We start from the raw sequence: 27701 nt of genomic DNA on the forward strand, positions 1-27701 counted from the left end.
CAAGAATTTCAGAAAAGTCTTCAAAAATTGTAGCCTTTAAAAATTTTTTACAGAGTTCTATTTGCCTTCTTGTTTCAATTTTTTATTGTTATTATAAGGGTGACAAATAGAGGGGTTAGAGTTACAGAAATCAGGTAAAAAGTAAATTTCATCTTGGACAATACCCTTCCCTCACTTGATCATGGATTTTTTACCCACATGGCTGGAAGACAGAATAGATTTCCACTGACCTCTGTTGTGCCAAGTTGCAAGACCACCCCCAAGAAGACCACCGAGATTCAGACACTCCGAAATGCAAAAGCAAGGCAAGGCTTTATTTAACGAGCTGCCAACTCGGGCCTCGTCCTACCCACCAACACAGCAGAGGTTAGGAGGAAGCCCCGAGCTGTGATTACACAGGGCTTATAAAGGCAAAGAACAAGGTTACAACCATCAGCTGTGCAAGCAAGATTAGAACACAGGTACAAATCTGATTGGCTCGGGGTTCGATTCTAAAATGGGGTTCACGTGGTGGGGCCTGACTTCAAAGTCTGGCACTTCACTCGAGTGAGTGGTTTTATTTCATCCATGGGAGAAATTTCCAACTGGGTCAAAGCATCTGTGTTCCATATGGGGATAAAAAAAATGTTTCTACAGAATAACTGGTTTCCCAGGTACCAAATTATATATGTCTGCAAACAGGACATTAGAGATACTCAGACCTGTCACTGATAGCTGAAAATATGACCTGTAAAAACCCACCAGCGTGCTAGGCGCTGGTGGCTCAGGCCTGTAATCCTAACTACTCAGGAGGCTGAGATCTGAAGATTGCAGTTCAAACCAATTAGGGCAGGAATGTCTATGAGACTCTTACTCTTTTTTCCCCCAATTCTGGAGCTTGAACTCTCAGCCTGGGCTCTGTCCCTGAGCTTTTTCAGTTCAAGGCTAGCACTCTACCACTTGAGCCCCTTCTGGCTTTTTCTGTGTAGTTTACTGGATATAAGAGTCTTACAGGGCTGGGAATATGGCCTAGTGGCAAGAGTGCTCGCCTCATATACATGAAGCCCTGGGTTTGATTCCTCAGCACCACATATATAGAAAAGGCCAGAGGTGGCGCTGTGGCTCAAGTGGCAGAGTGCTAGCCTTGAGCAAAAAGAAGCCAGGGACAGTGCTCAGGCCCTGAGTCCAAGCCCCAGGACTGGCAAAAAAAAAAAAAAAAAGAGTCTTACAGACTTTCCTGCCTGTGTTGGCTTTGAACAGTGATCCTCAGATCTCAGTCTCCTGAGTAGCTAGGATTATAGGCATGAACCACTGGCCTCTGGCTCATGACACTCTTATCTCCAGTGAACCATCAGAAAACTGGAAGTGGCACTATGACTTCAAGTGGTAGAGCACTAGCCTTGAGCAAAAGAGCCCAGGTCCTGAGTTCAAGCTCCACAGCAAACAAACAAACAAACAAAAAAGACCTATCATCATCAAAAAGCTCAGGCTGCATCCTTATGTGTAATCCCTGACATGAGAACCTGTGAGGGTCTTGCTTCTTTTAGTACAATGACTTGGATGAAAGAGTTGAACTAGGAGAAGCAGGGAGATCTTTACTCAGGGTGGCTGGAGGCAGCACAGGGAGAGAATTCAGAGTCCGTCTTACGTGAGGCTTAAGTTAAGAGGTAGCTGTTAAAGACATACAATGGAATAAACATAGCCTCTTCAACTACTGGTGCTGGGAGAACTGGGCAGCCATATGCAGAAAACTCAAAGTAGACCCAAGCCTATCACCATGCACCAAGATCAACTCAAAATGGATCAAGGACCTCAACATCAGACCTGAATCCTTGAAACTACTGAAGGACAGAGTAGGAAAGACACTAGAACTTACAGGCACAGGAAGGAACTTCCTGAATAGAGTCCCAGGGGCACAACAAATAGGGGAAAGACTCGACAAATGGGACTACTACAAATTAAAAAGTTTCTGCACAGCTAAGGTCATAGCCACCAAAATAGAAAGACAGCAAACGATGTGGGAAAGGATATTTACCAGCACAGCAACAGACAAAGGCCTGATATCTGTCATCTACAGAGAACTCAAAAAACTAAGCCCCTCCAAGCCCAATAAACCTATTAGGAAATGGGCAAAGGAGCTAAAGAGAGACTTCACAAGAGAAGAGATAAAAATAGCAAAGAAACACATGAGGAAATGCTCAACATCCCTGCTAGTAAAGGAAATGCAAATAAAAACAACCCTGAGATACCACCTCACCCCAGTTAGAATGGCCTATACTCTGAACTCAGGAAACAACAAATGCTGGAGGGGCTGTGGGGAAAGAGGAACCCTTCTCCATTGTTGGTGGGAGTGCAAATTAGTACAACCAGTTTGGAGAACAGTATGGAGGTTTCTCAAAAAGCTCAATATAGACCTACCCTATGACCCAGCCATACCACTCCTAGGCATCTATCCTAAACAGCAAAACCCAAGATATCAAAAAGACATTTGTAGGGCTGGGGATATAGCCTAGTGGCAAGAGTGCCTGCCTCGGATACACGAGGCCCTAGGTTCGATTCCCCAGCACCACATATACTGAGTGAGACAAGCCTAGAACGCAGAAAACAAAGGGGCATGATCTCCCTGATATATGACTGTTAAAAAAGGGAGACGGAGAGACAGTAGAGACCAAGTCTGTGAACACTGTATATGTGCTTGATACATTGTATATTGCATATGTGTCTACCTGACCTAGACAAGGGATGGAAAAACAGGGTGTAAGATATCACAAGAAATGTACACACTGCCCTACGATGTAACTGCACCCTCTTTGCACAACACCTTGTAAAAAAATTTATGTTCAATTAATAAAAAAAAAAGAAGAGGTAGCTGTGTAAGGCACAGTTCCTTAAAGCCGTGCTCAAAGCAAGGCCGGGAGGGAGAGCCGGTGTGAAAGTGGTAACTGGGACCATTGTGAGGCGGGGTAAGGGAGGCTGGATTGACAAGTGACGTGAAGTGAAGACCTGAGCCCGTGATGCCAAGTGTGTGTCTCAGGGGTTTGCCACGCGCCCATCCGGATCTGCGGTTGCAAAGCCACTGGTTCCCAGGTGGATGTTCCCATGGAATTCTCAGCCTCGGAAAACAACCTAGGATTTGTGTTTTAAAGTTTGGTGATTTTTTTTTCCTCCCCCAGCCTTGGGGCTTGAACTCGGGGCCTGAGTTCTGTCCCTGAGCTTCTTTTGCTCAAAGATAGAGCACTAGCACCCACTTCTGGCCTTTTCTGTGTATGTGGTGCTGAGCAATCAAACCCAGGGCTTCATGCCTGCTAGGCAAGCACTCTACCACTAAGCCACATTCCCAGTCCTGAATTTTTTTTTTTTATTCTCAAACTGCTACACTAATCAAAATTTAAAAGTGAATTAGCTTAATTTACTGAAGAACATATCCATTTGAGTGTGTGTGTGTGTGTTCCAGGACTAAAGCTTAAGCTCAAGCTTCATGCTCTCAGTCAGACTTTTTTGCTCAAGGCTGGTACTCCATACAACTTGAGCAGTACCTCTACCTCTTGCATTTTGCTGGTTAATTGGAGGTAGCTTGCTGGCTTTGAACCATGATTTTCCAATCTCAGCCTCCTGAGCAGCTAGGATTATAGGCATGAGCCACTGCAAATTCTTAACCAGGCATTCATCCCTTGATAGGATTGGGTTTAGAGCTCAGTTGTTAGTCATAGAATATTCACACACCAGGTCAACCCAGGAGGCTCTTCCTGATAGTAAAAAGGAACAAGAACATTCTGAAAACAAAGGTTTACAACCATCATGGACTTCCACATGTCTGGAAAACAGTATCAAAAGGAAACAAAAGATGGAGGAAGTGAAAATAAGGTTGGTAACAGCATAGTCAGTTGAGTGCTCTCCCTCACAAAACATCCTTCTCAACAAAGTTAGAACAGCCCTTCATTCGGTTTAAAATGAGAAACACACACACACACACACACACACACACACACACACACACACCAGATCATATCATTAAAACCTAATGCCCAAGGGCTGGGGATATAGCCTAGTGGCAAGAGTGCCTGCCTCGGTATACCCGAGGCCCTAGGTTCGATTCCCCAGCACCACATATACAGAAAACGGCCAGAAGCGGCGCTGTGGCTCAAGTGGCAGAGTGCTAGCCTTGAGCGGGAAGAAGCCAGGGACAGTGCTCAGGCCCTGAGTCCAAGGCCCACGACTGGCAAAAAAAAAAAAAAAAAACACCTAATGCCCAAGCTACTCTAATCCCGGCTATTCAGGAGGCTGAGATCTAAGGATCACAGTCTGAAGCCAGCCTAGGCAGGAAAAATTTTAAGACTCTTATCTCCAAGTAACCAACAAAATCCAGAAGTACAGTTATGGCTCAAGTGCTAGAGTGGCAGCCTTGAGCAAAATAACAAAGGGACAGTACCCAGGCTCTGAGCTCAAGTTCCAATACCAGCACACACATGTGAAAACAACCAGTTGGACCACTGATCACATGGAAACCTTTCTAATTTCTTATTAATTTATGTTTTTGATACCCATCCTGGGCCTTGAACTTGGGGCCTGGGCATTGTTCCTGAGCTTTATTGCTCAAGACTCTACCAGTTGAACCACAACTGGATAATTGTGGAGGTGAGAGTCTCACAGACTTTGCTGGTGGGGCTGGCTTTGAACCATGATCCTCAAATCTCAGCTTTCTTAACCCTTTATTTTTCAACAGGCAGTTCCTATAAAATTCCAGAAAGCTTCTGGAGGTTTTTATTGTTAAGAAAGGTAGCATGCCAGAGAAACTAGAGTGGTGAGTTTTAATTCTTCTGTATCTTTTATTGGTGTGGGGGAGTGGGGCTTGAACTCAGGGTTCTGTCTTGAACCATAGCTTCACTTCTGGCTTTTGGGCAGTTAATTGGAGATAAGACTCTTATGCCCTTTCCTGCTCAGGCTGGCTTTGACCCTTGATCCTCAGATCTCAGCCTCCTGAGTAGCTAGGATTATAGGCCAATGCCTGGATAATTCTACTTCCTAAGTAGAGAGAGGAACTAATGATACAGTAATAATATAGCACCCAAATACAGTAAAAATTAATCTCACCTTGAGAAAGTCTTTTATTTGATTAAGCATGAAGCCAAAGGAAATGTCCCATAATCAGTGTAGGTCTAATACCTATAGGGAATATTTATTCTACTTCTTGTGATATTTTCCTTAGGAAAAGTAAGAAATGACAAGAAGGTACATTAACTATAGCCTTGGTCATTTTAATGATACACGATTAAGTTGGCTCTGTGAGAGTGACATTTCCTCTCTAGATGTGTTCTGCTGATGTTTGAAAACAAAGGTGAGACTTTTTGGTCAAGTGTCATTGAAGAGATGTTCTCTTTTACTACTGTATGTAATAATAGATTAAAGAAGGAAGGAAGGAAAGAAGGAAGGAAGGAAGGAAGGAAGGAAGGAAGGAAGGAAGGAAGGAAAGTAGGTAGGTACTGGTGGCTCATGCCTATAACCCTAGCTGCTTGGGAGACTGAGATCTGAGGATCAAGGTTCAAAGCCAGGCCAGGCAGGAAAGTGTGAGACTCTTATCCCAATGAACCACTATAAAATCAGAAGTGGCACTGTGGCTTAAAGTGGTAGAGTGCTTGCTTTGAGCTGAAAAAGCTCAGGGACAGTGCCTAGGCCCTGAGTTCAAGTCCCACAATCCCAAAACAAAGGGGGAGGGGAAGGAGATGAGGCGATGACATCTAGTTAGGTGCAAATGCACAAGTGAGAGGCACAACTGTGGCCCAGGGCCCTGGCAGGTCTCAGGTAGATGAAGACTTCAGTGAAGGGGAATGGGGTAACCGGGGCTGGGAGGAGGTGGGGGTGCGGACAGTGAGAATCTTACAGGACAGGCCTTGGGATCAACCCACAGGCACATAGGGAGCTGGGGCCACCCTTCTGAGTTGGGAACCTGGCATTTGGAATCCCACTCACTGGATGTCGTTTGTGTCTGGAGATGGGACCAATGCCCAAGCAGTGACTTCTGTAGAGGAGGACAATTTCTCGAAAAGATGTTCATCTGTGAGAGCTTCAGCAGTGTAGGGGGCGAATACTTCTATCCTGAAGGGGAATGTGTACCAGGAGACAAAGGTCACACTTGGTCTCAATGTCATAGAGATGTCCCCAAATGTTACATATTAGACACATCGTTGCTGCTAAAGGATTCTGTTGGGTGCAATAGTTTATCAAAAAAAAAAAAATCAGCTCTGAATTCTGCCTTTATAGAAACTTGGATTGTCCAGTACTATCTGCACAATGGACATAATTCAGCCTATCGCAGACAGGTCCCACGGAAGACTTCGGTGTTGGATGTCACACAGAGCAGCTGAGATCCAGTTCGTACACAGATGAAGCAATACCAGTAGCTAGTATTTACTCAGCATAATTCAAAGCGCTACTATCACGTCCACTTTATACAACTAAGGAATTGAGACACAGAGTTTTTAAAATGTGTTCAGGGTCACTGAGATTGTAAGAGACAGCTAGTGTTTGAACTCTGACTCTCTCCCTGTAGAGTCCGTTTAACCAGCCCTCTTTTTTTTTATTGTCTTTCATCATGAGGAAAAAGAGTTATGGATACATAAGAAGCTCTTGATTTCTGTTTTTGAAGTTTACTATAATTTTGTACTTTGGTTTATTGTTGTGACCATCAAACACTTTGTACTGGGGCTGGGGATATGGCCTAGTGGCAAGAGTGCTTGCTTGCCTTGTATACATGAGGCCCTGGGTTCGATTCCCCAGCACCACATATACAGAAAACGGCCAGAAGTGGTGCTGTGGCTCAAGTGGCAGAGTGCTAGCCTTGAGAAAAAAGAAGCCAGGGACAGTGCTCAGGCCCTGAGTCCAAGGCCCAGGACTGCCAAAAAAAAAACAAAAAACAAAAAAACACTTTGTACTATATCACACTCCTGGGATAACTTAACGAAGGTTAGTTGCTACTTAAAGAAAAATAATTTACCCTTTTTTTCTTTCTCTCTCTCTCCTCTGAATGCTGGTAGGAGAGACTAAAAAAGAACATGAAATGATAATTAGAGTATATAAGGACTTCCATAATTCTTATATTGACCGGTAAGACATCCGTGTCTTGTAGTACCCAAGACCTTTATTTTTTACATTGTTTTTCATTTTTTTTGTTTTTATTGTTATTATAAAGCTGATGTACAGAGGGGTTACCGTTACCTAAGTCAGGTAATGAGTACATTTCTTTTTTGGACAATGCTACTCCTTCCTTTGCTCTCTGTCAGTTTTTCCCTCCTGTTCCCATCCACAAGTTGTATGGTTCATGTTCAACATAGTGTCTAGTGAGTACTACTGTTGCATTTGTTTGCCCTTTGTCCCCCCCACATTAGCCTCCTAAAGACAGATAAAAAGAAAAGAAAAACAACAAAGCAAAACCCCCTTGTTTCCATTTGGTGGGGTTCATTTTGATAAATATTATTTTTTATGATCAGATGCACATGGACATTTCACCTTTGTGTCCCTTTCCTAAGAGTATCCTCCTTTGGTCTCACTGTGTGAATGCCTAGATTCCCGTATAATTTATCACGTCCCCGTGTATTATAGATCTAGCTTCTGCATATGAGATAGAACAAGTGCCATTTGTCTCTCTGAGCTTGGCTTCTCTCACTTAACATGATTTATGCTAGGTCTATCCATTACCCTGCAAATGACATAATAGTATTCTTTCTAGTGGCTGTGTAAAATTCCATTGTGTGTAAGTACCACATTTTGGGGATCCACTTATCCATTATAAGGCATCTGGGATGTCTCTACAACTTGGCTATTGTGAATAGTGCAGCAATGAATATGTGTGCAAGTGTCTTTATGGTATTCTGGCTTGTGATGCTCTTGGTAGATACCCAGGCTTAATCTTAGGGAAGGTCTATGTTTGGTTTGTTGTTTTCTTTTTAATAGCTTATGACTATGTACATTTGTTTGTTTGCTAGAGGAACCTCCAGACCGCTGTCCAGAGTAGTTGTATTAGTTTCCATTCCCATCAACAGCCTATGACTGCTTTTTAAACTACATCCAGTAACAGAGTTGAGGCCAAGTCCATGTGATCTACAAAGCCTTCTGATTTGCTCTCTGGCCTTTTTTTTTTTTTTTCAGAGGAAGTTTGTGGACTGTTGGAGTAGCATGAGTCTCGACTATCCTGGGTTGGAAATAACTTAAGACAGGTTGGATCATTCCCAGTCCCTAAGCTCCATACTGCACTAATGAACGAAATCAGAATCTCTGGAGATGGCATCTGGTCTTCAGTACTTGGTGGCCCTCCCCAGTATTTCTCCAGGGCTGCAGCCAAGGCTGAGAGCCATGGCCTAGCGCACGAATGCCTTTCCAGGGCACCTGATCTCAGCCCCTCAGCCTCCAGGCTGCTGATGGGAGAGAGAAGGCAGGGCCATCGTCACCACCTGTGCGATGGGAGGTGTAGGGCTGCCAGATGCCCTTTGGTAAAACCATGTCTATGAGCAGGCAGGGATTGAGGTGGCAGAAAGGGGGAAGAGAGGATAATACCCAATATCTCTCCCCGTAGATAGAGTGAGAAGTTAAAAACAGATTGTTTATTCCTTCACATGGGCAGTGTCATCTCCCCTACCCTAGCCTCTAGAGACAGGTGACCTAATTCTCTAGCATCTACCAACAAAGCCATCTGCCCCACGCTATTAAGCAGGACGCCAAGTCACCCTGTGTAGTGAGTCCAAGAGATTTAATCAGTAGTCCAGGAATTACTTTAGAATCACCAGTGGGATTTGTTAGACTGCTGATGTGCCAGCCCCATTCAGAATTACGGAATTAAAATCCCTAGGACTAGCCCTTGACTAGGACTAGCCAGCTCCCAGTGATGATTAAGGACTTCAAAGAATGGCTATCAACAAGTTAGATACGAAATGCACTGCCTTACATATGAAACTGTAACCCCCTCTGGACAGCACTTTGATAATAAAGAAATAATAATAAAAAGAATGGCCATCTCTTACCTAAAGGGGGATGGTGTATGCTTGACCATCATGCAGGCCGAATGAAGTTGTCTAACCATAGTTTACCACAGGAGATTTTGCTGGTATGTTAGTTAAGGATACCATTCAAATATGCACGCACATTTAAAGAGTGGTCTTCCTACGTAAAGCCTGTCATGTGTAATACGTATATGCCAAATGATCTTTAAAAGAACTAGTTATAAAAAAAAAAAACAAAACTTGGGCGTTGATGGCTCACACCTGTAATCCTAGCTACTCAGGAGGCTGAGATCTGAGGATCGGGGTTCAGTCAGCTTGGGCAGGAAAGTCTGTGAAACTCTCCTTTCCAATTAATCAGCAAAAAAGCTGCAAGTAGCGCAGTGGTTCAAGTGGTAGAGTGCCAAATTTAAGTGAAAAAGCTCTGAGACAGTACCAAAGCCTTGAGTTTGAACACCAGTACTGGCACAAACAACAACAACAAAAACCACAACACAGCAGTGTTGCTGTCTCATTCAATTTTATGGTAAACTATTTTAAATTACATCAAATAGTGCCAGATCTCCCTTCTTTGAAGACAGGCTTAATTTCTAAACTTCTTTTGCTCAAGGCTAGCACTCTACCACTAGAGCCACAGCACCACTTCTGGCTTTTCCTGAAAAGTGTATTGGAGATAAGAGTCTCCTGGGTTTTCCTGCCCAGGCTGGCTTTGAACTGTGATCCTCAGATCTCAGTAGCTAGGATTACAGGTGTGAGTCAATCGGCATCCGGAAGACCTGTGCCTTTCAAGTAGTTGTTTTCCAACCAGTGTGTTTCTTAACTTCAAAAAGCCAGCATCTATAGTATTTCTAATATGTTATTTTTAATGGAGCACAGCTTATCCCCAAAGTAGAGGAAAACAATCTTTGAGGTTGACAAATTGCATTGTGTGTTGTACAAAACCCACCACAATTTCTTCATTGTCGTATTCCCACAGCTTGCCTCTTTATAAAGACTATAAAGCCATCCATCCTTGGGTGTCCATGTTAGAGTACTGAAATACGTGAGTCTCTTACAGGAAGTCAGCGTGGAGCTAAGAGAACGTGGGCCCTTGAAGGAGAAGGAGAGGAGACACTTGGGTTAGAGTGACCCTTGGCTTCTTGTAGTTCAGTTAGAGCAAAAGGGCAGAAGTAGAGTGGACAGAGCAACCCGTGAACCATGGCTGGGTTGAGTTGCAGGTGTACTTTAGACATCAGATTTGCAGTCTAATCCCAGCGGATGGAGTGAGGAGAGTCAGGACGCGGGTACAGGCCGGGGGTGGCCTTGAAAGGTTTGATTCGACCACCCTGCGATCTGAGAGGCCTGTTTCTAAAATGAAAGGCTATATTCTGCGAGCCGAGGGCGTCCCTGCCCCGGTGCTGGATGATGCCTGTTGATAACAGCACAAAGAGAATTTAAACAGCTTTCCATTTTTAACTGGTCTGTGGGCATTGACTGTGTTCATTGTCTACTTATCACCGCCAGGGCAGGCTCAGGTTCTAAAGTATCCTGTCCCAGGCCTTTTTCACCCTTTGGATGTCTTTAATTTCACCACGCTGAGCAACATTGAACACATAGACCACTCAGCCTTGATGCCCTGAGGGAAAGATTTAAAAAGAAAAGAAAAGATGGCACTGAGTTTATGTAGAACAATCAGGACAGCATAATACTTCCAGTGTGGTATTAAAAGAGTTTAAATTACTCACAAATGTCTTCATTCATAATGTCAAGGAATTTTGAGACATGTATGGGACAACTGGTCCCTTAGACAGACATTGTTAACTGCTTCTCCCCCCCCCCCCTTAGGATCCATGTTGGAGAGGAAAAGTCAGGGACTGTCCCTTGAGGAATATAAACAAACCAGTTTTGCCTCTATTTTTGTATTTTTTGCCTTTTTGAGTATTTTTGGCTCTTATTTTGGAAAAGCCCTTCCTTGATTGATTCTCCTTGTCCCTTCCTTCCTTTCATTTCTATTTGCTTGGACAAAACTGAAAACTGGAACCCTTCCTTCAGTGTGTGTGTGTGTGTGTGTGTGTGTGTGTGTGTGTTGGAGAGGAGGATGTGAATGTCCCCTTTAATCATTCTAGCTAGGGCCTCTGCCTGATTTTATATTACCCATTTTCTGCCTGTGCTGTTTACTGAACAACTGCATTTTCACTAGGAAACCAAACCAAAGCATAGCCCCTCCTCTCATTAGGTATTCTACTTTGTGATATTTCCTTTCAAATTTTTTTTTTTTTGAGGAAGGAGCGTTAGGCAACATTGCTTCCCAGAGGAGCCAAAAAACTGTTTTAAACACACACACACACACACACACACACACACACACACACACACACACATCAAAACTTAGGCTCTGTAGTAGCATAGGGTTAGTGAAGAAAGATGGCTTTGTTCAGATGATTGGTTTGGACTTTGTTAAGAAAGACAAAATATCTTTTTTGTTGTTGTTGTTGTTCTTATGGTGTAGGCAGGGTTTTATAGTCTTAAAAGCAAAAAAAAAAAAAAAAAAAAGCAAATCTTCAACTGCATTCTCCTTCCCTTACATCAGCCATTTCTCTCCCCTCTCATGTGGTCCGACAAGAAACAAAGTGACCACTGTTGAGAGACTCTCTCTCTCTCTCTCTCTCTCTCTCCCTCCCTCTGTCTCTCTGTCTCAGTCTGTCTCTCTCAGTCTGTCTGTCTGTCTGTCTGTCTGTCTCTCTCTCTCTCTCTCTCTCTCTCTCTCTCTCTCCTTAAGCCATTTAAACTCTAAGAATTCTTCTCCTCTAAGAGGAGCAGCTCGTTTTCGAGCTGGAGAGAATCCCCTGTTGGGTCAGCCACAGCAACTCAGGCTGATAGCACCTGCTGGAGGGCCTGGGACCCCTTGGTCCTCCTGGGAGAAATCGCTACTGGGGCCCCTCAATTTTTGTGTTCTTTAGGATTTCTGAAGTCCATGCTCGAGTCGGGAGGGTGTGGCTGAAATGCCAGCAAAGCTCTAAAAGTTCTGTGTGTTCTTGAAAATGTTAAGAGTTAATTTCTTGGTCCCAGTCTCTGGGAAAGAAAAAGATCTTTGTGAAGAAAAGTAACAAAATGCAGGCTTAGGTCTGCCATCTGCAGCCACGATTTCAGACTCCTTGACACTGAGACCAACAAAGAGCAAAAACCTGAGAGGTCATTTTTCAGTGATGCTTCTAGAAAGTGGACTCTTTAATGTTGAATTTTGTACAGATGTGTCTGGTTTTTGAGAGATCCTGTGGTTTGTTTTGGAGAGAGAGAAAGAGGGAGGGAGGGAGGGAGGGAGAAAGCCCTCCTCTCCCCTTTTCCCTTTTTCTCCTTCCTTCCTTCCTTCCTTCCTTCCTTCCTTCCTTCCTTCCTTCCTTCCTTCCTTCCTTCCTTCCTTCCTTCCTTCCTCCCTCCCTCCCTCCCTCCCTCCCTCCCTCCTTCCCTCCTTCATTTCTTTCCTTCCTCTCTCATTCCCTTTTTACCTTTTCCTTTTTCCCTTCATCTCTACCTTAATTTTTACAAATCCTTGCTACATAGCCCAGGCTGCCCTGGGAACTGTTAATCTCCTTGCCTGTGCAGTCTCAAATGCTAGGATTCTAGGCATGAACCACCACACTTGGCTTTACTCTTTCTATATCACTATTTATACAGAATGATTTGTACATGGCTGCTACCAGTGTGTCTTTACCATTCCCCCTTGTATTTCTACAGTCCTTATACTTTACATTCAGGGTGACAATATTTCTGTTTTTTTTTTTTTTTTTTTTTTTTTTTTTTTTTGGCCAGTCCTGGGCCATGGACTCAGGGCCTGAGCACTGTCCCTGGCTTCTTCTCGCTCAAGGCTAGCACTCTGCCACTTGAGCCACAGCGCCCCTTCTGGCCATTTTCTGTATATGTGGTGCTGGGGAATTGAACCCAGGGCCTCATGTATATGAGGCAAGCACTCTTGCCACTAGGTTTTCTGTATATGTGGTGCTGGGGAATAGAACCTAGGGCCTCGTGTATCCGAGGCAGGCACTCTTGCCACTAGGCCATATCCCCAGCCCCCAGGGTGACAATATTTCTATGGTACGTTTTATATCTATCTACAGTAAGTGTTTGTCTTATATACATGTTTTATGTAATTTTAATAAAATTTTCCCTATTATTCTGATAAATTTCATGTTTATCTTTTGTTAAGTTTCTGTTAGGAAGCTTATATGAGTAATAATCTAGGCCCCTAGCAATGGATCCAGATTGCTATCTTTCCCAATAGTGGATTTTGTATTCGTTTCTTTAGCTTTTTGGTGGTGCTGGGGTTTGAACTCAGGGTCTTATGTTTGCTAGACAAGCACTCTGCTATTTGAGCCAAACCCCTAAACTTTGTTGAATTAGTTATTTTTCAAATAAGGTCTCATACTTTTATTTATTTATTGGTCCTGGTTAGCCTCTAACTACAATCCTCCTACCCCATCCACCCCATAGCTAAGATCACAAGCATGAAACTTATGCCCAGTTTCTTTCTTTCCTTTCTCTTAGCATGCTTAGTTGTTGTGCAGGGGACTTGCTTTGTAACATTTCTGCACATGTGTACAGAGATCGACCACACCGCCTCTTATCACTCCTCCTTACTCCAGTCCTTTCTTCTTAAAACAATGTCAACGGGCTTCTCTGTTCTATTTTCATCCATGCAGAGACAAAAGCTTTTTAGTTAGAACTGCACTTCGGGAGAGGAGAGCATCTGCTTGCTTATTCACCACTTCCATTAAGGCTCATCTACTTAGTTTAGTGGTGCCTTTCTCTCAGGAAGTGCAATATATAGTAAGGGCAGAAAAATAAAGCAAAGGAGGAAATTTGATATTGATTTCCTTTTCTTCTGCGAAATTACATGAACGGTCAATGGCTTGTAGCAGTAACTGGGTCAATAAGGTTCCATTTGAGACCACCTTGAGCCTCTCTCTGTTCTGCAACATCCTCTTCTGGCATAGACGTCTGTTTGGGATCGTCTCCGGTGCTCAAAAACTATGAAGTGTTGTAGTTTTTGTTGTTTTTAATTCATAACACCACAAATAAGGATTATGTTAAAGGTATAACTGGGATGTCACTTCTGGTTTTCTGGAGATAAGATTCTCATGGGGACTATCCTGCCTGGGCTGGTTTTGAACCTCAGTCTTCAGATATCAGCCTCCTGAGTAGCTAGGATTATAGGTGTAAGCCACTAGTGCCTGGTTACCACTTCCGTTTTGATTTTTTAAAAAATCAACGACACACAAGGCCAAATCTGAATATACGTGTGTGTGTGTGTGTGTGTGTGTGTGTGTGTGTGTGAAGTTGATAAGCAAAGTGAATGGTAGGCCCTTTAGCTGTGAAACAACTTTTTTTGAGTATTAGGGTGTTGCTGCTAGACCTTCCTGGGTTTTTAACTGCGGAAGGATTGAGCATGGTCGGGTTTGAGGGGAGTTTGTTTATGTCAGTCTCTCCATCATGTCTAGGTATAATTTGGTCGTGATCATTTCGAACATTTCTAGAATACTCATAGCCTGTAGGTAGTATGCTAAGTCTCTCTGGTTTCTCTTCTGTAGGGAAGCAATAAGTCGCCTGTGTGAAGCAGTCCCTGGGGCAAATGGAGCCATTAAAAAGCGAAAGGTATATGGGGTTGTCTTGTTTTATGTTCCTCCAACTATGGCAAAGAGAGTATCAAAAATAGTGGCTAGGGGCTGGGAATATGGCCTAGTGGCAAGAGTGCTTGCCTCGTATACATGAAGCCCTGGGTTTGATTCCCCAGCACCACATATGTAGAAAATGGCCAGAAGTGGCGCTGTGGCTCAAGTGGCAGAGTGCCAACCTTGAGCAAAAAGAAGCCAGGGACAGTGCTCAGGCCCTGAGTCCAAGGCCCAGGACTGGCAAAAACAAAAACAAAAATAGTGGTTAGATGGGGCTGGGGATATGGCCTAGTGGCAAGAGAGCTTGCCTCGTATACATGAGGCCCTGGGTTCGATTCCCCAGCACCACATATACAGAAAACAGCCAGAAGTGGCGCTGTGGCTCAAGTGGCAGAGTGCTAGCCTTGAGCAAAAAGAAGCCAGGGACAGTTCTCAGGCCCTGAGTCCAAGCCCCAGGACCGGCCAAAACAAAACAAAATAAAACAAAAATAGTGGTTAGAGGCCAGAGGCTGGTGGCTTGCACCTGTCATTCTGGCTCCTTAGGAGGCTGAGACCTGAGGATCTTGATTTGGAGCCAACCTGGTCAGACATACCTGGACCTCTTTATTTCCAATTAACCAGCAAAAAGCTGAATGTGGAAATGTGGCTCCAGTGGTAGAGCTAGCCTTGAGCAAAGATCCCGAGGGACAACCCCCATTTCCTTCCCTCCCCTCTCCACCCCAGTCTCCCGTAATTTTTCCCTCTCCTCCGCCTCTGCAGTGCTGGGGGTGGGGGGGGGTGGAGGGCAGGGTGTCAAACCCAGAGAGCCTTGTGCAGCATGGGTTCACTAAGCAAAAGCCCTAGTCCCTGGTGGGTTGTTTTTTCTTTTGTAAGATTTGCATTGAACAATTCGACTGGTCTCAACTCTCATGAATTTGTTTATTTAAAACAGGCCTCACTCCCGGGGAAAAGGGAAGTAGGAGAAAAGTTTTGAGACCTCAAATTTCACTCATTATGAGTTTTACTTTCTAAAAAAGGTGTTTTTTTCTTTAGTAAAGAAAAAAGCCATTCAATCTCATTTATGTGCAGTAAAATACAGAGGAAGAATATGGGTTTTGAATCATTAAAATTTTGAAAACATTTAAATCACTAGCAAAATCCTTAATTTATAGTGTTGTTTTGCTATTTTTCAAGGCCCCGGTTAAGTTGCTATCAACAGTTCTTGGCAAAAGTCATCTTCAGTTTTCGGGAATGAACATACAACTGACTATCTCAACATGTAGCCTCACACTGGTGAATCCGGACAATCAACAGGTAAGAGAGGGACTGGGAAGGGGGCTTAGTGGTAGACTGCTTGCCTAGCACGCATGAAGCCCTGGGTTCGGTTCCTCAGCACCACATACACAGAAAAGGCTGGTAGTAGCGCAGTGACTCAAATGGTCGAGTGCTACCCTTGAGCAAAAGAAGCTCAGGACAGAGTCCAGGCCCTGAGTTCAAGACCAAGTACTGACAAAAACAAACAAAAATGTTGAGAGCCAATGTTATTTAATACCATTTTTCTCGAAGTCTGGGCTAATAAAGAGATGTGTGGCTATGTTTCCAGTTTAATAAACCACAAAGGGAAAAAATCTGTCCAACATTTATGCATAAACATAATTAGAATAGTATGACCAACTTGTCACTGATTGGGGCATTGAACTGTCTACACATACTTGCTGCTACCTGACTGGGTTTGTATGAAGAACCTGATACCTGATTACTGGCTTTGGTCATTGGACTGGGGTGTGGATGAAGGAACAGAGGAAGGGCGAAGCGTTCTATGGCTGATACTATAGCAAACTGAAACTTAAGCAGAGCCCATTCTCATTTAATTCTTTAGGTGGAAAAGCTTTCCAGAATGCTAAGCTACAACATTCTTGGCATTGCTTTTTTTTTTTTTTTTTTTTTGCCAGTCCTGGGGCCTGAGCTCAGGGCTTTTTTTTTGCTCAAGGCTAGCACTCTGCCACTGAAGCCACAGCGCCACTTCTGGCCTTTTTCTATCTATGTGGTGCTGAGGAATCGAACCCAGGGCTTCATATACCAGTCAAGCTCTCTTGTCACTAGGCCATATTCCCAGCCCAGGCATTGCGTTTAATGAAATCCTTACATCAGGCCATTTCTGTGTTAGGGTGTGATTTTTCTAATATTTACTGGCTCAAGGTTGAAGGTTTTACTGTACTGTATGGAGCACTGTGGATCAAGGTCTCCTGGAAGATTGAATTTGCAATGGTCATGTCAGAAGAGGCTTCGAGGCCACATGGAGGGTGAAAGGTTGGGTTCTATCACCTACTAGAAGTTATCTTAGCTTTGGGGCTTTTCAGTTTGTAGACATCAAGCATTTTTCTGGGCTTTTTTTTTTTTTTTTGCCATCTTTATCTAGAGGTAAATGCAACCATCCAGTTTATTGGTCACTGGCATCTCACTTAAGAGTACCTGTCAGTTTACACTGCACACATTACAACCCACAGACTCATCTGACTGCAGCTACCAGCTACAAGAAGGCAACAGAAGACATTAGGGGAGAAGCTCTAGGATTCAGAACGAGCATTTTACTTCCTGTTTAGACTCCCCATCCCCTTCTCCTCCCAACCAAGCTAGTGTTCCGAGTAATTCCAATTATCCTTGTCACTGTCCTGCAATATATGGGATTTCTTCTCCAAAAGTGTATGAATGGGTAAAAGGCTGAGTTGTCCTATTATGGAGCAGTATCTGAATCTTTGAACTGACCATGTTGAGAGCTGCTCTTATACTCATTGTGCTTGGCATGGCCTTCTGTTGTAACCATGGCTCTCATAGAACCAGCATCTTAGTGAACACAGCAGCAACCATAGGGGAAATTTTCCTAAGTTGGCAAATCCTTTTAGGCTATACTTTCCTTAACTTTTAACTTTCAGAAGTTAATTTGTAAATCAGGTGTTTGAAAGTGGATTGATTCCCCTTATAAACATTATTTAAATTTAAAATAGAGGGGCTGTGAATGTGGCTTAGTGGTAGAGTGCTTGCCCAGCATGCATGAAGCCCTGGGTTCAATTCCTCAGTACCACATAAACAGAAAAAGCCAGAAGTGTTGCTGTGGCTCAAGTAGTAGAGTGCTAGCTAGCCTTGAGCAGAAACTCAGAGACAGTGCCCAGGCCAAGTTCAAGGCCCAGGACTGGCAAAAAATAAAATAAAACATAGGAATATGCACAAATAGAATACGAACAATAGAAATATGCAAAAGCATGTATGCAATATTATCAAGCAAACAAAACACACAGAACAAGGAATTTTATTATCTCCAATGCTGGTGCATAAGGAATAACAAGCTTAATTAGAGGAGGAGACGGGAAACTTCAGATACTGAGGTGGATTTCTGGCTAGGTTTAAGACCTTCAAAGACAGTATAACTGTTTGTAAAAAACATTTTGGGATTTTCCTTTTACTTGAGAATTTTTACTACAATATGAAGTTCAACCATCAACTTAAACAAAGAACAGCAAGCAAGATAAAATATATACCTTAGTATACAAGAGTGCTAGAAATAGCTTTTCTTCTTTGTACCTTCACATATTTTAATGTCTAAATTGAAACCTTGAAAAAAAGGGTGATTTCTGACCTCAAAATAGTCACGACAATGAATTTTCCTGATTATAAATCACAGTTGTTTTATAAATGATCAAGATACATGTACTAACAACATTTCAGATTTCCTTAGAAACACATCTTAAAATAATAGCACATGATAGATCTATATGTATTTAATTTCTTCATCCTTTTGGGATATGAATATTTAATTAATCTCTAACAATGCCAATTTAGTCTTGGATAATTATGACTTGCCTACGATCACAAGGTACAATTTTGAGTTTTCTCAATAGGTATTCAAGTCCAAACAATTCAAAGATGTATTTCTGTCCGTGGACTCTTGTACTGACAGTTCATCTGGGTCATGGTTTCCTCTTGCAAAAATCATCTGTAAAGTGGACCGTGTCCAAAAGATGTCTTCCCCAAGGCAAAGAAAAATCTCGATCAATAACAAAAGTCAAAGCCACAAGTGTTCCAGGACATTCTTGAAAACGGGATTTCCACAGTCCTAAGCTCTTTCTTTCCCCCATTCCTTCCTTCCTTCCTTTCATATTTCTTTTCCTTTTCCACAACTGTCCAGTTACTGTCCTATTGTCTTCTCTTCGGGGAGACAAAACAAAACAAAACAAAACCAACCCAACTGTGTTTTTTCCTTTTTTTTTTTTTTTTTTTTTTTTGGAGATCAAGTTTTTCACTGGCACAGGACTATTTGGAAGGAAACCCAAACGATTGTGGAATGTTGGAATCTGTCCTTAAGTAGTTTCCCCTCCTCTTCTTTTTTATTTTTATTTTTTTGCCACCAGCCTCTTGATTTACTCTCTATCAATAATCTCATCGCAACCGAGTTCTTCGGTCAGGCGGTTGACCACCATGAGCGAGAAGAGCTCCTCGATGAAGGCTAGCTGGTCGAAGGGGGTCTTCTCGTAGTGCATCTGGAACCCCCCGTCCAGGGCGGCTTCCCGGGCCCGGGAGGTCCGCAGGAACATCTTGTTGGCCTCTTCCAGGGCGGCGGACACTCGGTAGCCCGCGCCGCCCAGCCGATCCGCTTCGGGGTACTCGTACTCGTCCTCCCAGTCGTCGAACTCCTCGTCCTCGCTCTCGAAGTCGAGGCCGGCGGCGGCGGCGGCGGCGGCGGCGGCCATGGGCCCCGGCTGCTCCCCGGGGCCGGGCCCGGCCCCCAGGCCGCTTTTCCCCCGCGGCGCCGCCGCCGCCGCCGCCGCCGCCATGGGCTGGGCCGCGGCCCCCGCCTCCTCCTCCATGGGGCCTACCTCCTCCGGCGGCGGCGCAAGGTCGCCCTCGCCCAGCATCACGTCCATCTGCAGGTCGTTGCACTCCTCGTACAGCTCGGACAGTTCGGCCATCTCTGCCATGGTGATCGACATGATCGCGGCTTTTTAATTCCTTTTTTTTTTTTCTTCTTTCCCCCCCCCCCAAAAAGCGACGATCTGGTGGTGGTGGTGGTGGTGGTGCGAGATAAGGAGATGCGCGAGTGGGCTGTGCGGGCGGTGCGCCTGCGCGCCGGCGCTGGGCTTTGGAGAGCGCGCTGACGTAATGCACTGCGCCTGCGCACTTCTTGCAGACGCGCCGGGATGCGTGGTGGGGGCCTCGGGGAGGCCTCCTTCTGGGCTCGGGTTCCACACACACACACACCCCCACCCCCTCCCCGGGCCCCGCCACAATGGCGGGGAGCAGGCGGCGGGCTTTGCTGTCGTCGGTCTCTCTGCCCATGGTTCCGTCCTCACTCATGGTGGGTTGCATTTTGATCGGCTTGAATCTGTGCACACCGAGAGGCCCCTCCTGTGCACGCGCATTACTTTGTGTTTGTGTGAGTTAAGGGTCGTCGGCCCCTTCCAACCCCCCCCACCCCCCCCACCCCGCGCGGCCCCCTGCGAGGCTAGGAGCTGGACCGTACGTGGTCTCCATAGCAACACGTCGGGCCCCGCCCCCTTCTGTCTTCATCCTCAAAACCCGGCCTCCTGGTCCATGGCTTAAGGACCTGCCTGCCCCTCCGGGCCTGAATAACTGGAGAATCCACGACTCCAGACTAGACAGTGATCCTTCCTGCTCATCTACCTAGGTCTATCTTCTTATGTACTTACACACACACACATATTATACACACACATATATATGTACAATCATTCACCACAGTACCACAGTGAAGCATACATTTTTGGTCCCATTTCTTTTCCTAAGAGCTTGCTTTCCATCATTACCAATCTGATGGGTTTTCTTTGCACGGGTGATGTGTTTCCTTTAAATCCCCTTGGCTTTGCCTTCACAAGGATTTTAAGGTTACCCATAGGATTTGCATGTGTTGACATTGTCTTTGTGGGGGGGGGAGGAAAGTCTCAGCAATGTTGTGAAAAATTAGCTTTGGTTCAGTTTTTTTTTTTAAATTTGTGTAAATGTACTGAAGTTGGCCTAAATGCATTGATATTGTAAACAAAGGAGCATCCCCATGTTTCAATGCTCCTGTAGAATAAGAGGTGTGATGGGAGGGTTTTCATACTTTAAATGCATGCCGTCAAATTGCTGCCTAGAGGTAGCTGTACACATTTATCACACCCCAACCACGTTATTTTGTTGAATTTTAATAATTTTAAAATCAGTTTAGTGGCATCTTGTTTTGTTTTCCATAGCTTTAGTTTCTTGACGGTTGATTATTGTCTTTCAGTATGGTTTCCAAGCATTCGTATTTTTTTTATAAATTAATTGCTTCTATTTGGAGTTTATTTCTGTTTCTTATTGATTTATAAGAAATCCTTATAAACTCTATATGGAACTTTGTTTTCCATTTTACAAATATGTTCTCCCTGCCTATTATTGTTTGTATTAAGAGTCTTTTATAAAGGCTTTGAAATTGGTTTTTATGTAATCAAATACAAGATTTTTCTGTATGTCCTTTGAATATTAGGATAATTTTTTTCAAAAGATATGGACTTTTCTACTTCAGTAATATGTCGAGCTAGCTGATATAGAAAAAAAAATTAATCCAGGGGCATGGCACTGCCCATTAGCTTTATTTCTCAGGCTAGCGCTCTACCTCTTAGCCATACCTCCACTTCCAGTTTTTTTTTTCTGCTTAATTGGAGATAAGAGTCTCACAGACTTTCTAGCCTGGGCTAGGTTTGAACCTTGTTCTTCAGATCTCATCTTCCTGAGTAGCTAGGATTATAGGAGTGAGTCACTGGTGCCCAGTGAAAATCTTGTCTTTGTTTTTTTTATAAATGCCTTAGCTCTTCTTGAGCATTTATTCTTCCCTATTTTATAAATGATTTATATATATGTCTTTGTAGTATGTCTTGTTATCTAATGAGGTAAATCTTTTTTTTACCTTTTTTTCTTTTTTTATTAATTAAATTTTGTTGACAAGGTGTTGTGCAAAAGGGGTACAGTTACATAATAAGGCAGTGAGTCCATTTCTTGTGTTATCTTACACCCTCGTTTGCCTTTCCCTTCCCTAGATCAGGTAGGCTTATATATACAATAACCCGTGTACCAAAACCATATACAGTAGCCACGGGGCATAAGCCAAAGTAAATTCACCGAGAACTTTAAATGTAATGTCAACAATGGAGTTTGCTTATCCTTGTCTTATATGATCATTCATACATAGCTTTTGAGCTGTTGTGATCCACTGAGAGGTCTATTTTAGACCTTTTTATGTTTAGTAGTTGTTTGGTTTTAGATACATAATGTAAGGTCGGTGACCCAAACCTGTGGAAATACCATTTGACAAGAAGTTTTTTGTTTCGCAGACCTGGTCTCTACTGTTTCCCCAGCCCCCCCCCCCCCCAACAGTAATATATCAAGGAGACCATGCCCCTGTGTTCTCTGTGTTCTAGGCTTGTCTCACTCAACATTATTTGTTCTGACCATTTCCCTGCGAATACCAATATTTTATCATTTCTAATCGCTCTGTAGTATTATTCCATTGTGTATAGGTACCACATTTTTTGGATCCATTCATCTGTAGAGGGGCATCTGGGTTGTTTCCATATTTTGGCTATTGTGAATTGTGCAGCGATAAACATGGATGTGCAGCTGTCTTTTTGGTATCCTGAGACCTGTTGTTCAGGCTAGATGCCTAGGAGTGGTATGGCTGGGTCATAGGGTAGGTCTATGCTAAGTTTTTGAGGAACCCCCATACTGTTCTCCAAAGTGGTTATACTAATTTGCACTCCCACCAACAATGGAGAAGGGTTCCTCTTTCCCCGCATCCCTTCCAGCATTTGTTGTTGCCTGAGTTCAGAGTATAGGCCATTCTAACTGGGGTGAGGTGGTATCTCAGGGTTGTTTTTATTTGCATTTCCTTTACTGCCAGGGATGTTGAACATTTTCCTCATATGTTTCTTTGCCATTTTTATCTCTTCTCCTGGGAAGTCTCTCTTTAGCTCCTTTGCCCATTTAATAATTGGTTTACTGAGTTTGGAGGGGGTTAGTTTTTTTGAGTTCTCTGTAGATGACAGATATTAGGCCTTTGTCTGTTGCTGTGCTAGTGAAGATCCTTTCCCATATAGTTGGCTGTCTTTCTAGTTTGGTGGCTATGTCCTTAGCTGTGCAGAAACTTTTTATTTTGTAGTAGTCCCATTTGTCGAGTCTTCCCTATCTGTTGTGCCCCTGGTTGTCTACTTGTTTTGTAAAAATTGTTTTATGGGCTGGGAATGTGGCTTAGTTGTAGAGTACTTGCCTAGCATGTATGAAGCCCTCGGTTCGATTCCTCAGCACCACATAAACAGAAAAATCCAGAAGTGGCACTGTAGCTCAAGTGGTAGAGTGCTAGCCTTGAGCAAAAGGAAGCCAGGGACAGTGCTCAGGCCCTGAGTCCAAGCCCCAGGACTGGCAAAAAAAAATGCTTTAGTTCACTGTACACTGATAGCTCATGCCTGTAATCCTACATGCTTAGGAGGCTGAGATACTCAGCTTAGGCATAAAAGTCTGTAAGACTTTTTATCTCCAATTAACCAGCAAAAAGCCAGAAATGGAGCTATGTGGTAGCTTGCTAGGCTTGAGTGAAAGTTAAGGGACAGCACTCGGGCCCTGAGTTCAAGCTTAGTACAGGTACATATACCCACACTTCCCCTCATCCCCCCACAATTGCTTTAGCAATCTATACTTTCATGTTCATTTATATTTTCATATTAATTTTAGGAACATCTTGTAAAGTTCCACTAATGACATTGGTAGTATTTTTCTCAGAATTATGTGGAACTTATAGATTAATTTAGGCTGGAGAAAATTCACATCTTTGTACTATCTTTCTACTTAATCAGGTCTTTTTTCATGCTCTCCAACAAATCTTTCCCAAAAATTTATATGATTCTTATTAGTCTGTCTATCTATCTATCTATCTATCTATCTATCTATCTATCTATCTATCTATCTATCTATCTGTCTGTCTGTCTGTCTACTGGGGGAGGGGAGTCGGTTGTAGGGCTTGAACTCTGGGCCTGGGTGCTGTCCTTTAGCTCTTTTGCTTAAGGCTAGCACTCTGCCTCTTTGAGCCACAGTGCCACTTCCAGTTTTCTGGTGGTTAATTGGACATAAGTGTCTCATGGACTTTCCTGCCCAGGCTGGGTTCAAACCATGATTCTTAGATCTCAGCCTCATGAGTAGCTAGGATTATAGGTGTGAGCTACCATCACCCAGCTTAGGTATATTCTTATAAAATGTACTTCTCTCCTTCTCCCCACAAAGTGTCTAAATAATGGACTATTGCTGATAAAATTACATTGAATTTTGTACTTATTGATTTTGTCCTTACTGGAATAGAAATATAGAAACACATGCAAATAATGCATGTAGCCTAACTGTCATGAAATGAACTTGTTTGTGTAACTCCTACCCAGATCAAGAAATGCCATTTTCAGCATCCCAGGTAATCATTTGCTTCCTCTTCCTGTGCCCAGGGAGTAACCATCATCCCGACTTCCAACACCATAAAGTAACTTTGTCCACTTTTGAACATCAGTAAATGAAACTATACACTATTCATCCTTTTTTTGTTTGTTTGGTTTTTGCCAGTCCTGTGGCTTGGACGCAGGGCCTGAGCACCGTCCCTGGCTTCTTTTTTGCTCAAGGCTAGCACTCTACCGCTTGAGCCACAGCGCCACTTCTAGCCTTTTCCGTGTATGTGGTGCTGAGGAATGGAACCCAGGGCTTCTCGCATGCTAGGCAAGCACTCCACTGCTAAGCTGCATTCCCAGCCCCACACTATTCATTCTTTACCTTGGGGGCACTTTGCTCAACAAACAAGTTCTTGCTCTATAGGAGTCCGTTATTTGAGAATCATGGTGGTCCTCCAGCTCACTGCCATTAGAAACAGAGCAATTATTACCTTTCTTGAGGTCATTATCTGTTACACTGTATAACTAGGAATGATTGCTTAAGTATCCTGCATGTTTGTTGATGTTTTTCAGATTATTGCCAATCATCATATGCAGTCTATTTCATTTGCCTCAGGAGGGGATCCTGTAAGTATGGCTTTGCAAAAAGTTCTTTTTAGAGACGTTCAGAGGACTGTCATGTAGAATGTAGGAACCACTGCGTGTGTTTTCCAAGCGTTTTCCTAGTCTGCTAATAGATAAATATGGCAACTAATTAAAAAAAAAAAAAGAAGAGTGGAGCAGAATATTTCCTGTCACTGAATTTTAAAATGCGGTTGGAGGTGTGGCTCCGCTGGAGGAGGGCTAGCCAATTCAAGAAAGCAGCAGGTACCGGGTTTGAGTCTCAGACCTTACAAGAATTTTGGAACACTTGGATTCGTAGTTGAACTGATCATACTTCATTGTGTTACTAGCCATGAAACTGTCATTGGATAAGCTGCTTGTTGATCACATTGAAGTCACAAGAAACAAGTATGTCTCTCCTACCTGAGTCACCAGGTGTCTCTCAAAATTATTCTTAACAGGGCTGGGAATATGGCCTAGTGGTAAAAGTGCTTGCCTCATATATGTGAAGCCCTGGGTTCGATTCCCCAGCACCACATATATAGAAAAGGCCAGAAGTGGCGCTGTGGCTCAAGTGGCAGAGTGCTATATATATATATATTTTTTTTTTTTTTCAACAGAGTCAATTGGACTCAATGTGAGGAAAATAGGCATGAGGGAAGGCTGATTTTCCATCCTCTGAACCAAAGCAACTAAGCCTAACCAGAACAAGCAAGCAGGATGGTAGAAACCCATGGCAAGAATGGTTAACTGGAGAGAAAGTCCTTAGATTTCCTCTCCACTGAATCATGCTCACTTGCTGTGTGTTGTGGAAGATTTCTCCCAAAAACCTGTACAGAATGGAGTGTTATTCCTTGTCTCCCTGCCCTATCCAGTTCTGGGCCAGAGTGTTTGGAGAGAGATATCAAAACTAGAGGGCCGGGGCTGAGGATATGGCCTTGTGGTAAGAGCGCTTGCCTTGTATACATGAAGCCCTGGGTTCGATTCCCCAGTACCACATATACAGAAAATGGCCAGAAGTGGCGCTGTGACTCAAGTGGCAGAGTGCTAGCCTTGAGCAAAAAGAAGCCAGGACAGTGCTCAGGCCCTGAGTCCAAGGCCCAGGACTGGCAAAAAAAAACCAAACAAAACAAAAAACAAAAAAAAAAACCAAAAAACCCTAGAGGGCCTTCGGGGACTGAACAAGAAACAAATCTGCTTGAGAGAATAGATGCCTTTCTGTTTCACTCCTCTGTGACATTGTAGGGCATAGAATGATTCTCATAGAGGTTGATTATAAGAAACATCAAGAAAAGATTTGGAGGGGCTGGGAATATGGCCTAGTGGCAAGAGTGCTTGCCTCGTATACGTGAAGCCCTGGGTTCGATTCCCCAGCACCACATATATAGAAAATGGCCAGAAGTGGCGCTGTGGCTCAAGTGGTAGAGTGCTATCCCTGGGCAAAAAGAAGCCAGGGACAGTGCTCAGGCCCTGGCCAAAAGAAAAGATTTGGAGAACACATTCAGACCTTTAGTATCCGCCACAAATTTATATCAAGTTTGTATGCAGTATACATATATATCATATACATATATGTACACACACATACACACATTCTTGATGACTTGGTTAGAACCCCTGTGCTCTCTGCAACTGGAGAGAAAACACAGAAATTCTGATTTATCTGATTTATCTGGGAGAGCTGGAGACATGGCTTATTTAGTAGAGTGCTAGCCAGTGAGGGAAAGTGGCAGGTACCGAGTTCAAGTCCTGGTCTCAGAACTAAAAAAATGAGGGAAAGAAATAAAAGAAAATAGTAAGCTGGGCCAGGTGCTGATCTGTAATCCTAACTACTCAGGAGTCTGAGAGATCTGAGGAACACAGTTCAAAAACAGCCTGGGCTGGGAAATCCGGGAGGACTCTTAACTCCAATTGCCCCCCCTCATCCCCAGCCAGAAGTGGAACTGTGACTTAAACGGTAGAGTGCTAGCCTTGAAGGAAAAAAAAAAAGCTCAAGGACAGCAACAATACCTGAGTTCAAGCCTCAGTTCCCCCCACCACACATACACACAAATAGTAAACTGGCTTCATCCTAAGTGCTGGGATTGAAACTCTTTCCAATAAACTTTAGCCTACATTTCTGGTGGTGTGGTACACAGTGCCAGGCATTGGAGTTGTGTAGACCTTCCTCAACCTCTTGATGGTTCAGGGTCCTTGTCTGTGAGGGGAAGGGGTGCTCTTGTGAATCACATCCATGTTATGACGAAAACGCAGTTGTGTCCATCCGGCCTGCCTTGTCAGGCCCATCTCAAACCCCTCACTCAGCAGAGGCTCCTGCAGGAGGCGGTATTGTTGGCTCCAAGCCGCTGCTTCCGCTCACGAGGACTTGGTAGAGCCAGATGCAATTCTGCCATTTCTTCTAGGTTGAGAGAAATACAAAGGTCTTAGACATGACCTTATTTACTGGGAAGATATTTAAGCCATTTTTCTTTCTGCACAAGAAATTTACTTAGGTGTGTGGTTGTTGTTTTTTTTAAATAACTTAAGACAAGTTATGCTGACCCTGAGTTCTGCTTCCGGTATGATTCGTTGTGGGTTATTAAGTGATTGTCCTGGAGGGTATTACAGACCTGGGCTTTTATTTCCTGAGAGCTGATTGCATCTGCCCTCTAGAGAGCCATACTTCTCATCTGCAAAGGGCACTGCATGTATTTTTTTTTCCCTGAGAACTGAGATAACAAAAAGCATCTTTAATTATTCAAATCTCATCATTCATCATCTTGCTCTTTTCAATAAAAGCTGGAATCACCAAGGAGCTTGTTTTTTTTTGTTATTGTTGTTGTTGTTGCTGCTTTGTGTTTACCAAGTCAGCAGCATTTTTCTTTTTGACTTAACCTTTCACGGTTTCTTCCTTTTTAAAAATGATTTCTTTGGGGGCTGGGGATGTGGCCTAGTGGCAAGAGTGCCTGCCTCATATGCATGAGGCCCTGGGTTTGATTCCCCAGCACCACATATACAGAAAACGGCCAGAAGCGGCGCTGTGGCTCAGGTGGCAGAGTGCTAGCCTTGAGCAAAAA

The 27701-nt window shown here is 43.6% G+C and overlaps 2 protein-coding genes across 4 annotated transcripts in view; one reads left to right on the plus strand and one right to left on the minus strand.

Annotated features, from left to right (window-relative positions):
* Shc4 (SHC adaptor protein 4) overlaps positions 1–27701 on the plus strand; it is a 63199-nt gene that overhangs the window by 22016 nt on the left and 13482 nt on the right. Inside the window, exons 3-5 of the mRNA XM_048332054.1 lie at positions 14531–14594; positions 15785–15904; positions 24616–24669. Of these exons, the coding sequence (XP_048188011.1) occupies positions 14531–14594; positions 15785–15904; positions 24616–24669 (238 nt within the window). The remainder of the gene's footprint in view (positions 1–14530; positions 14595–15784; positions 15905–24615; positions 24670–27701) is intronic.
* Eid1 (EP300 interacting inhibitor of differentiation 1) lies at positions 18763–19712 on the minus strand. Of its 3 annotated transcripts, none has more exons than XM_048332570.1 (2): positions 19436–19712; positions 18763–19327 (listed from the first exon to the last, which is right to left on the minus strand). In XM_048332570.1, the coding sequence occupies exons 1-2, from the start codon at positions 19573–19575 to the stop codon at positions 19006–19008; spliced, it is 462 nt and encodes a 153-aa protein (XP_048188527.1). In that variant the 5' UTR covers positions 19576–19712; the 3' UTR covers positions 18763–19005. The 3 variants fall into 3 exon arrangements, with proteins under 3 accessions (XP_048188527.1, XP_048188526.1, XP_048188525.1); XM_048332569.1 differs by having other exon boundaries at positions 18763–19330; XM_048332568.1 differs by having other exon boundaries at positions 18763–19712.

The sequence above is a fragment of the Perognathus longimembris genome, chromosome 23, assembly GCF_023159225.1.
Source record: "Perognathus longimembris pacificus isolate PPM17 chromosome 23, ASM2315922v1, whole genome shotgun sequence".
In the NCBI taxonomy this organism is placed as follows: Eukaryota; Metazoa; Chordata; class Mammalia; order Rodentia; family Heteromyidae; genus Perognathus; species Perognathus longimembris.